Genomic DNA, 12,507 nt, shown 5'->3' on the forward strand with positions numbered 1-12,507 from the left:
CAAAATAAAGACTGCTATTAGCAACTTGTAGCAATGATTTTTGTAGTGTCACTACTAGCATGTAACTTGCTGTTCTGAGTTGTATCTGAAAGATGCCCATGGAGAGGTGAGGATCCAGGCTCCAGAGGGCAAAGTCCCCTAAAGAGGCTTACCTTCTATCTTCTTAGAAGCCAGGATCCACAGAAAGAGTTGAAACACAGGATTTCAGAATATGATATGTTCTTTTTTTATTGTAACGTATGGAGGGTTACAGTTATATTTGCCAGATAGTAGGCATGTTACTTCTCACACATTGATACTCCTTCTCATGTTTTTATCCCCATTTCTCTCCCCAACCCCCTAGAGGGTGTTCATGATGATGTCTGGATAGCATCATAAAAACCAAACTGTACAGTATCACAGGGTTTTCCAAGCACCAAATATATTTTTCCTCACGTAAAATGATCCTGCTATTTCTTTTACTTTTTTATTGTATTTTATTGTTGGGATAATATATAGAGGGGTTACAGTTACATTTGTCAGGTAATGGGTGCATTACTTCTCAACCCTGATACCCCTTCTCATGTTTTTGTTTCCCTTTACTTCCCCCAGCCTCTTCCAATCATCTTGTTTTCTCCCTTTCCCTTCCCTATTTCAAATAAAAAAGTAAGTGTATATACAGTATGCCAGGTAACAAAGTTAGATACAGTAACCACATGAGGTTAGCCATAAGGGGAAAGTAAGAGAAAATAAATAACTTCACATAATACATTAAGAACAAAAACCATTGAGCCTAAGTTCCTTTGAGTCTGGCTTACTTCACTTAATATGGTTTTCCTCATTTGTCATAATCAGTAGAAACCTTGGGCTCTACTAGCAGAGAGCTGCAATAGAGCAAAACCTTGATACATAAGGCCATATAGTATGAAGCTAATTGAAAAGACCTCCAGGATGTTGAGACAAAAGCCGTATAATGAATGATTGTTGTCCTTAATGTACTATGTTATCTCTCATCTCTTTTGCTGTCTCTTGATTATCTCATATTGTTACAGTATCTCACTTTATTATCTGATATATTGGATTTATTTGTATTTGGTTATTTGAAATTTGATAGGGAAGGGGGGAAAACCAAGACGGGGGGGTGGAGGGGAGAGTAATGGGGACCAAGACATGTGAAAGGGTATCAATATATGTGAATTAATGCACCTTCTATCTGGCAAATATCATGTAACCCTTTTATTAATTACAATAAAAAATGACATGAGATAAAAAAGAACAAAAACCACAAAGATAAACCTCTTGCTTCCTTTTCCTAAATTTTCATTTTTATTTTTTGGGGGGTGGGTGGGTCATGGGACTGAACTCACAGCCCAGACACTCTGAGTTCTTCTGTCTAAGGCTAATACTCTACCACTTTTAGAGACAGTCATTTGCAAGTTTTAAATTTCTTCTGGCTTTTTCCCCTCATCTCATTATTTGCTGCCAACTTCTTAGCTATTGCTTACTTCTCTCATTCTAGTTTGTGTCCCTGGAGCAGCTTCAGAATTCGTTTTGATTGACAGGTCACTGGAAAAACAAATAGAAGCATTTCTATTGCAATTCTACATCTATTTTGAATTGTTAAAATTATTAGTAGTAGCCCTATCAGTGCTGTCATTGTTCCACTCACTAAACACTCTGGCTTTGTGATAATCTTTTCTAGTTACTAAAACCTTTTCCTTCTTGTACATTCATTTTTGCTGTTTCGGGAAAATGGAAATATCAACCACTAGAGAAGTGAATCGAAGATAAAGTGTTTGGGACTAAGATAGCACTGAAAATGAGATGAAAAAACACAGTTACATTTTTATTAGGCAGATATCAAGAGCTTAACCAGGAAAGAATTATAGGTATAGGATCTGGTATGTGCTGGCTCTGAGAAAAATCTCTGAGGGATTGGTCACATCATTGTCAAGACCTCTTGTGGATGCAAGACCTCAGGCCCACACTAGGGGCTTGATGACAACATATCCCTTTGCTTCATAGTGTAGAGTCTCCCAGTTCAGAATATTAGGACTGTCAGGATTGATAGTGCTACCCTGATAAGCAAACAGAATATCCTCTGGAGACATCACAGAATCCCACATGTACAAATCCCCAATCTCTCCCACAAAAGACTGACTCTTATCAAACCCCCCTTCAAAATCATCCTGCTCCTGTCCCAGGACAATGCTGCCATTAGCTTCTATGGCATACCCCTGTCTTAGACCCTTCTTCACCAAGGGCTTTCCATTCACCCAAACTTCAACAATACCAGTGGAGGACTCCCAGCTGACACAGAGATGCACAGGGGATGGGAACATTTCCGCCACTTTAAATGAGGTTCCCTTTCCTCCAATGCTTATACTGTACTCTCCAATCCTTTCTTTAAAGACTAGTAGTTCATTATCCTTGTCCTTGGTGCTGTAGGAGAAGAGGCTGTATGCACGGGAAAGGTCACTATAGGCTCGAAAACACAAGGTGAAGTTCTGCAAAGGTTTCTCCTGCTGGGCGATCAACTTCACGTGATCACTCGAAGATTCCTTAGGGAACACCATCACTTTCCCACTGAGGTCTGTGGGAGTAAAAATAGATAAATAAGGAAGGAAGGAAAATGAAATTCAGTATAAATCAGGCAAAATATTCACCTGTTTGTTTCTCCTCTCAGAGCTCCTTGATCATCCATCCCTTGATCTCCTTACCTGTCTGAGTAAAGGCTTCAGAAAGAAGGCTGGTGATGACAAAGAGCAAAAGCATCAGTTTGTCCATCTTCTTTGGCTGGGGCTGTGACAACATTACCAGTGACTGACAGGAACTGCCATTCATACTGTAAGATCTCAGGCTATTCCAGGCTTTATATGCACGTTGAGTGAGGTTGGGAGGTGGAGAACACCAGTATACTACCAACCATCTTCCAGGCCCTCCTCCTGTTTCCAGCAATCACAGCAGCTGGTGGGAAAAGGAAGGGTGAGGCTCTGGACTAGGAAAATCAAGGACAGTTATACATTAGCTACAAGTGACTGCCAGAACTCGACTCTCGTGACCCAGACTTTGTTGCTGGGAAGAGGGTGTTGGCACAGTTTTGGGACTTGGATCAGGCTTGAGCAATTCCTCTATCAGAGGGATGTGTGTTGTGCCAAGAGCTTCTGAGCTCATGGAGGGTCTCCTTGAGCTTAAGTCTCTGTGGACTGCGAGAGTGAGGCTTTCTTTTCCTTCTATCATTTATGATAGAGTCTTCAGTCTGGAGGGTTTTCTGGCATTGACTTCCTGTTGAAGACTCTGAAAAGTTCTTTTACTTTTGACAGACTCAATATGAAGTAACAAGTCCAGGCTTCTGCTAAGAAGAAAGTCATAACTGGAATATAAACTTTCAGCTCCCCCGAATCTTACCATTTTTTGTTTCTTTTCTTTTATATTCATATTCATATTCTTTTATATATCACTGTGCCTGCTTTTTTTTCTAGTGACATCCCCCATCCTCAATTTTCTCTCTTCTTTTGCTAATGACCCTATTAATACATTAGTAAATGTATTACTAAATGTATTAATGTAATAATTAACAAGACATTGGTGCTGGTGATTCAGTGGTGATTGACCTTCCCATAGATCCATTGACCTTCATTTCTGTTCTCTCGACTGTGACTTAAAAAAAAACCCACTTTTGTTCAGCCACCACCCCAAACTTGTCTGCTTCTAAGATATTGGACTGAAGTTTCTCTTTCTATCAATCTTATTTTCCTTGTCGTTCACCTCTAAATTCTATGGAATCTTCATGGTCATTTTGTCTAGCTTCTGGCTAATTTTCTCTTTCTTAGTTCACTCTAACCTGCTGATCAGCCTCTTCTAAGACATACTGTCATCAATAATTAACTTCCTCTATTATTGCTGAAATGATCTTTCAGTTCTTTTTTCCTGAGAAGTCTCTATGCTCTATTTTTTTAAACGAAGATGCATGCCAGACCTGTTGCCCAAAATGGTGAGTGATGAAGTTACATTTATGCACATATGATTCCATGAAGTAATTATAGATCCTTCTGCTTGGAACCCATTGCCATTTCTAATCTTTCTCAAATTGGCTTTTATCTCTTCATCAAATCCTATTTTCAGTCATACACATAACATAATTGTTTGGCATCGATGTCAGGCTTTCCTGACTGTTATTTCTACTCATTTCCCACCATGGTATTGAGTTGGTTTTTTCCCCCCTTCTCCTTCTGTGTTTGTTGAATTCTTGTTTATGTTAGTTCCCTATGGCATAGTGGTGACCGAAATGCCTGAGAGAACCACTTAAAGTAGAGAAAGTTTGTTTTGCTCATAGTTTCAGATGGTTTCTAGCTCTTGGATGCCTGGCCTGCAGTGCTTGGGCAGAACATCATGCTGTCAACAGCATGTGAAAGAGTTAATGCCTTTCATGTGAACAGGAAGCAGAGAAGGTCTAGGAAGAAGCCAGGACAAGACACCCACAGACACCCATTGCTGCTGACATTCCTTCAGCTTACCTAAATGTACCTAAAGTTTCCAGAACTTCCTAAACTAATGCCACCAGTTGAGGATCAAACCTTCAATGCAAAACTCTATGGAGACCTTTGATTTTCATAGCATTACACCGTTCTTCAAAATTAATCTCGGAAATACTTCAGAAGACTTTTCTGACGTTGTAAATGAGAAAGAGTTAGAGCCTCCCTCCTTAGGTAGATGGGGCTAAAGAATGGCATACATAACATGTGGGAGATAACATATGGCCATTATGACACTATTTCTTCCCATGCCCTAGGTTTCTGCTCAAAATGCTTCGTCTTCCCATCACGCCTTGGGTTCCCATTCAATCAATAAAAAGAGCTAGGGAAGTACATACACCAGCCAACAATCAATCAGCAAAAAGCCAGCGGGAGCAAGTATGGAAGGAGCTCTCAAACTATAATTACCCTTCAGGAAGACTTTATTGGACTTCCGGGTCTGATGTTCTTTTCTATGGAGAGGTGTTTCACTGGTTTCCTTTTTCTTTCAAATAAACTAGTTCTGTCTTCTTTGAACACTTTCAGTTCTGTAGTTGGGGGGAAAATGGACCTGTATCCCTGGACAGAATCATCAACTGAATTTTATTTTTATCTTCTATGGACTGGATTCCTTCTAGATTGAAGATCAGAGACTTTGGAGTAGATTTCCAATGGTTATAGTTGCTACTAACTTACTAGTGGTTTACTATCATGCAAGACATTAAAGCCTTCTGAACCTCAAATTCCTGCCCCTAAAAACAAAACTATGTGCCTCTTAGTGTTTTGAGGATGATAAATGAGGCAGTATAAAATGCGTAAGATAGAACATTGTCTCGATTGCATTTATTATTGTTGTCATTTCAAAGGATTTTATGGCTCTTACCATTGTTTGCCTCATATTAAAGATATTATCATGTTTATCTCTCATTCCCTTTAGATCAGAGATGGTTATGGGGTATTGTTTATATTTGGGTCACTCATTTTTTTTTTTGCCAGTCTTGGGCTTGAGCTCAGGGCGTGAACCCTGTCCTTGGACTTTGTCAAGGTTAGAGCTCCACCACTTGAGCCTCAGCACCACGTCTGGCTTTTTTCTATGTATGTGGTACCGAGGAATTGAACCTGGGTCTTCCTGCATGGTAGGCAAGCATTCTACCACTAGGCCAAACTCCTGGCCCTTGGGTCACTCATTTTAGAGAACATGTTTTTTCATATAAAGGGACCTAGTATATATTTATGGAATCAGAGGATTCAAGAAGGGTAAAGACTTTTTACATGTAGTAGTTTGGTAATGCTACCTGGTAGAATAACAGTGTAGAGGAACAAGCAATGCTGTCAGTGGAGCTTGGAGGTTACCTTTATTGAGAACCCAGGGAATATTTAATTCCCAGTCCCAGATGTTAATTAATGAGTGCCATAAAATTTAGAAAATAGGGTTCACCAGCTGCTTCTAGTTTTCATCATAAATTAACAAATTATCATTCTGTCAACAAAAAGTGCTTTGGAGATGAGTGTGGAAAAATCTCTTTTTTAATGGGACCTGGGAATGCCTCTAGATGCTGGGGGGGGATACAGGACCCTAAGAGGCTGGAGGTAAGGGGATTAATGAAGCTGTTGGAGACAAGTTCCAGGGTATAGAGTTGGGCCTGATAATGTGTTTAATCAGTGTGTGAAAGCAGTCTTCGCTGAAAAGTAGGTTTCCTAGAAGAAGACTGGGCCAAAGAAAGATCAGTGGGTCCTGATTTTGTTGGTAAGTTTTATTCTCTGGAATATGTTTCTCAGGCTTCCTTAAAAAGCACCCTGCATTTTCACTATTGTCAAAGTGGAAACCAAGGGTTCTTTCTGTTATCCAGAGGATAATTCCCATGTTAGGATACTGGGAAACAGAATCCTGGACCTTCTGAACTGAATGGAGCTCTTCAGGAAAACCAGTCTCTGATATTGTCTGAAGTTCTTCCTGTCTGGGTGGCTTCAGAAGAATTCAATGCAAGGGAGAAAAGATAGTGTTGAGGAGAAATCAGGGCCACCACTGCCCCTCAAAAGAGGTGCTCTGGTTTAATCAGTTGGCATGCAATAGAATTTGCTCTCTGTGAGTATAGGGCAAGAAAGTACTGGTAGAGACAAAATAGGGTTTGACTCACACTTGCAAAAGGGCAGCAGCAGAAGATGTAAGTAAAGTTTACCCAAAGGACTAAACAACACTTCAAAGCTACTTCCAATATCCTAAGTGTTTGTGAGAGACAAAATGCCACAGTAACTATTCAAAAAAGGCTAGAGAAGAAGAGTCTGGTGTAGAATGTGAGATTGTACTAAAGATTTTAATGCTGAGAACACATTATTTCCATTGTGCTTTCTTATCTCTAAGGATATACAAGAACACTTACAGATTAAGAGGCCAAAGAGCCATGAAGAATAATTATCACCCTGATATGTGGCTGTGTAAAACCATAGGTATCCAGTCTGCTGGTGAGAGGATTGTATGGAAAAGAAAAAGGAAGGAAGAGATGAGAATTAAACTAAAATAGAAGTATATAGACTATGAAATCAATACATTTCATTCCAAAATTGCATTGCATTTTATTTTGCTACAGCTCAATGCTACAGCCTGAAAGTTTATTTAGATCATGGTCCTTGAAGGATGCCAGGAGCATGGTCTCAGGACTTGGTACATAAAAAGAACAACACAGTAAAAAGGCATCACAGAACAAGTGTTAGAGAGTGCGAACCAGCCTTTACAACAAAGCCACTCCGAAGAGAAGCTATGAATTCATGACTATCATTTCCTCAAAGAGGTCCCACTGACATACCACTGACATATGACGTTGGGGTTGAGTTTCTAACACATGAACTTTAGGGGGACACATTCAAATTGTAGCTGAAATGATTTGGGAAAATGTGTTATACTACTGTAGATAAGACTATGGAAAGCAAGTTCATTTGGAGGAGCTGGTTAAGCTGGGTCCCAAAGTGCCAAATTTGAAACAAATTGATACACACATAAAAGAGGCTAATGGAGATTTTGAAATATTTGACTACCCCTTGGGATTAGAAAGTAGATTTGAGAGAAATGAACCTATCAGTGGTGATCAAACAATAGATTATCAATTTCAGCAGGTTCAATAACTCTGACCAGGAAGCAAAGAGAAGACTTTAGATTCTTCTTAGGAGACTGAGAGTCCAACCTGTGTTCCTCACACAGATTATATATTGTCTCTTTTTGATAGAGTAGTTATTTTGTCTCTATTTACCACAAATTTCTGTCCAACAGGGAAGAAAAAAAAACAGTTATCTACCTGAGATTATGACTGACCTTTCTACTAAAGTAGCTCTTTCAGTCTCTAAATGGCAAGCTCCCAGCTACTGGGCTCCAGGCTGTCAGACTTGGACTCCTTTCCAATTCTGGCATCTTCACAAATTGGCCTCTCACATCTGAGGTTCTATGGGAACACTTTTAAGAAGTGAGTACATAAAAAAAAGAAGTGAGTACACCACTAGGTCTCTGCCCTTAGGAACAGATGAATATCATTATTGCAAGGGTGGGTTTGCTATAAGAGTGCTTTGGTCCCTTCTTTATCTTGTGTGTCATCTTCTTAACTATCTTGTGTACCATTACTGGGACTTTCCAGTCTCCAGAACTGGGTGACAAGTAATCTTTTATTATTTGCAAACTACTTAGCTTTTGATATTCTGTTGGCAGTAGCACAAAATGATCCCAAAGTACTGGGAAGTGGGGTTGTTGTGGTAATATATACCAGAAAACATGGAAACAATTTTGTAATTGGATAATGCATGAGGATGTTTGAGAAATTTGGAGGAACACTCTAGAAAAAGCCTAGATAGAACACATCCACGTTCACTGCTGCACTGTTCACGTTAGCCAACTTAGGAAAACAGCCCAGATTCCTTTCAATGGACAAATGGATCAAGAAAAAATATCACTGAAAGTAATTACATCAGGTTCAGAGAGACAAAGGCAAAATGTAAGTAAACATACCCAGGGTCCTATGCCTAGGTGTACAAACATGTTAACCATGCTATGATGTATGCAATGGAGGATCCCAAGAATGTAATTCCTTTGAACAACTAATTTGCAGGTTAACAAAATGAAAACCAGAAAGCTGGAACATATGTGGTGGAGGGAAGTAAGGTCAATGGGAGGGGAGAGATGAATGGAGAGAGGAGGTGTGGGCAGTGTTGTCCTAATATTCAGTGGAATGTGACCATGGCACTAGGTAAATTGATGGGATGGGTGGGGTTGGGAAATGGGGGAGAACGCTGAAAGATGTGACACGTGATCATGACACAAACTGACAGGTTGAAATGAAATCCCTTTGTACGAATACTTAAGGATACTGAAAAAAGAGCATTAAGAATAATTGTAGTGATGCTCAGAAGTACTTTAGGGGAAGTGTAGAGGTTTTTTTTAGATATTATAAAAGTGAATGCTGTTAAAATACTGAGAGAAACATGGACAGTGGGTGACATTTTGAAGTAGTTTCCAGTGGAACTGAGAAATAGGAATAAAGATAACTGGAATAAATTCCATTCCTGTGACACAGTTACAAATATTTGGCACAAATGTCTATTGTAGGGCTTGCTGGAAGGTAGAACTTAAGTGCAATGAACAGGGCACCTAGAAGACAAAATACCTAAGCTGGGAAGCTCAGATATGGCTTTTTATCTGTTGCTTACATTAAAAAAAGAGAAGGGGGAAATGATTGAAGGATGAAGTTTATAACTAGAAAGGACATACAGCACTTGTTTCGATTTTGTGGACTCACTGCTTAAAAGAGAATTTGCCTCAGGATGAACTATACCTACTGAGACTCTGAACTTGGGATTTTTAAATTGGCACTGGAATGAGTGAAGATTTTTTGGATTGGAGTGAAATGAGCACACATATCGTGTGAGAAGGACATGGTTTTTATATGTGGAAATGTTAATTTCCAGTGAATTAGTGTCTAGAGGTAGGACTTTAAGATGTGATTAGACATGAGGATTCTGTCCTTTTGAGTGGCTGTTATAATCATGTTTGGCCCCCATCACTCTCTTTTTTTTTTCTGTCTCCCTCTTTTTTTCTCTCCCTGTGTGGTTTTTCCTGTCATGTTACAGCATAATATGAAGACCCTTGGTAGCTGCAACCCATCAATGTTAGACTTTGAAAGCACAAACTACTGTTCATAAATTCCCTACTCCACAGCCTTCTAGTAAAGTAAACAAAGTACAGTAAGACAATACTTGAGATAGTCACTACTTTTCCCCACAAAAGAGCTTCTTGCCATCCCCATGTCACCAGCAGCCTCTCATCTCTCCTTCCCTTCCCCCTCTCTCTCCTCTCTCTTTCTCTCTCAACCTTTACATCTTAAAAAATTGGCCTATGTCACAGGTCGAAACTTTCTTAATAAGAACCAAGAATCACAACAAATCAGAGAAAGGCTGGATAAGTGGGACTGCATTAAACTGCAGAGCTTTTGTATGGCCAAGGACATAGCTAGTAAATTAATTAGGAAGCCTACAGAATGGGAGAAGATCTTCACCAACCATACAACAGACAAAGGCCTCATATCTAAAATATATCAACAGCTCAAAAAATTGAATCACTCCAAAACTAATCTCCAAAGAAACAACCATCCCATTAAAAGATGGGCCAAAGACTTAAAGAGAGTCTTCTCTGAAGAAAAAACAAAAATGGCCTATAGACACATGAAGAAATGCTTGACATCTCTGGTCATAAAAGAAATGCAAATCAAAACAACGCTAAGATCCCACTTCACTCCAGTTAGAATGGCCAGGATCAGGAAATCTAGTAACAACAGATGCTGGAGGGGATGTGGCCAGGAGGGATCACTACTACACTGTTGGTGGGAGTGCAAACTCGTTCAACCACTATGGAAAGCAGTATGGAAGTTCCTCAAAAGACTAAACATAGAACTCCCCTATGACCCAGCAATCCCTCTACCAGGCATTGACCCAATTGTCCAGAAACAAGGACATACTAAATTCACCAGCACAACGATGTTCATTGCAGTACTATTTACCATAGCAAGGATATGGAACCAACCCAGATGTCCCTCAGTTGATGAGTGGATCAACAAGATGTAGTATTTGTACACAATGGAATTCTATGCTGCTGTCAGAAAGAATGACATCGCCCCATTTGTTAGGAAATGGAAAGACTTAGAAAAAATCATATTAAGTGAAGTAAGCCAGACTCAAAGGAACATAGGCTCAATGGTTTCCCTTATTTGTCATAATCAGTAGAAACCTTGGGCTCTCAAAGCAGAGATTTGCAATAGAGCAAAACCTAGATACATAAGGCCATATAGTATGAGGCTAAATGAGAGGACCTCTAGGATATAGAAACAAAAGCCATATAATGCGTGATTGTTGTCCTTAATGTACTATGTTATCTCTCATCTCTTTTGCTGTCCCTTGGTTATCTCATATTGTTACAGTATCTCACTTTGTTATCTGATACATTGGATATATTTGTATTTGGTTATTTGAAATTGGATAGGGAAGGGGGAAAACAAGAAGAGGGATGAGGGTGGGGGGGGAGGGAAATGGGTACCAAGACATGTGAAAGGGTATCAATGTATGTGAATTAATGCACCTTCTATCTGGTGAATATAATGTAACCCTATTCATTACAATAAAAAATATATGAAAAAAATTGGCCTATGTCTTTCTAGGTCCTGTTGGTATGTGGACCACTTTGCTTGATCTCAGTCCTCTGTTTCTAATCTTATGCTTTACTTATGTTTGTTTTTTTTTTACTAAGTTAATTATCTTCTGCTTTTTTGGGGTTCATGAGACATCTAGACTATGTTACATCACTGAGATCGCACTTTGAAATTCAGAATTCAACTTTTATCTAATCTCTCGAATGTTAGCTGGTCTCTTTTTCAGTTGTTCTGTGCATTCTTTCACCATCACATTTCCTTTTGAGCCAATCATCTTTGTAGTTTTTATAAAACTGAGCTTACGTTGATGAGATGATTCCTTCCTTCCTTCCTTCCTTCCTTCCTTCCTTCCTTCCTTCCTTCCTTCCTTCCTCCCTCCCTCCCTCCCTCCCTCCCTTCTTCCTTCCTTCCTCTCTGTCTTTTTTTGTAATTTTTTTTGCCAGTCCTGGGCCTTGAACTCAGGGCCTGAGCACTACCCCTGAGCTTTCTCAAGGCCAGAGCGCTACCACCTGAGCCACAGCACCACTTCCAGCTTTTTCCTATGTATGTGGTACTGAGGAATTGAACCTGGGTCTTCATGCATGCTAGGCAAGCACTCTACCACTAGGCCAAACCCCCAGGCTCGCTCTTTCTTTCTTTCTTTCTTTCTTTCTTTCTTTCTTTCTTTCTTTCTTTCTTCTTTTTTTCTTTGCATTTTGCTGATCTGTGGTTCCTGGTTGACACTAGCATGTGGGAGGAGATTATAAAGAAGAGAACTATAATGATAGAGTCTTGGTATAATCCTCAGTCTTAGTTGGGTCAAGGGAATTTATTTCTCAGTGGGCAATAACAATGAATACATGCATGCAGATACAGGGGTAGTTTTCTCCTATGTCCAGCTGGAAGAGCTTTTAGATAGAGCTGTATTGCTTCATTCTTGCCACCTTGTCTTTCTTATGTCACATTTGTGCCCACAACCTACAGTTTAGGTCAGAATAAGAGTCCTCTACACTGACCCACCTAATCACGACATCCCGAAGACTTTGTAGTGTAGAGCAAGGGCTGGTAGAAGTTGGCAGGGTTCACTTTGCTGGGTGTTTGTGCTGTTGTGAGGGTTACCATGCATGTCTTCATTAAGAAGTGACATCATCCTAGCTCCCATCCACAGTAGTAGTGAACTTCCCCTGAGCAGGCTGGGCCGTGTGGAGACCATGCACCCTGTCAGGATCTCCCCAGGACTTGCCAGTCTCACAGCTCAGAAGCTGGTAATCTTTCTTGGTCTTTGTCATCTTGAGCAACCATCACCTAGTATGTGGTTGTCTGGAAATGCCGAGGTAGAGTCTTGGTGAACAAGA

General features: G+C 39.9%; 1 protein-coding gene across 1 annotated transcript; it reads right to left on the reverse strand.

Annotated features, from left to right (window-relative positions):
- Nucleotides 1-1,282: 1,282 nt before the first annotated feature.
- On the reverse strand, nt 1,283-2,879 carry Apcs (amyloid P component, serum). Its single transcript, XM_090340681.1, has 2 exons — nt 2,700-2,879; nt 1,283-2,572 (listed from the first exon to the last, which is right to left on the reverse strand). Exons 1-2 carry the CDS (start codon nt 2,821-2,823, stop codon nt 1,956-1,958), a joined length of 741 nt encoding a protein of 246 aa, XP_090196807.1. The 5' UTR covers nt 2,824-2,879; the 3' UTR covers nt 1,283-1,955.
- Between the last annotated feature and the right edge of the window lie 9,628 nt (nt 2,880-12,507).

This window comes from Megascapheus bottae, chromosome 10, assembly GCF_031878675.1.
Source record: "Megascapheus bottae isolate mThoBot1 chromosome 10, mThoBot2.hap1, whole genome shotgun sequence".
In the NCBI taxonomy this organism is placed as follows: domain Eukaryota; kingdom Metazoa; phylum Chordata; class Mammalia; order Rodentia; family Geomyidae; genus Megascapheus; species Megascapheus bottae.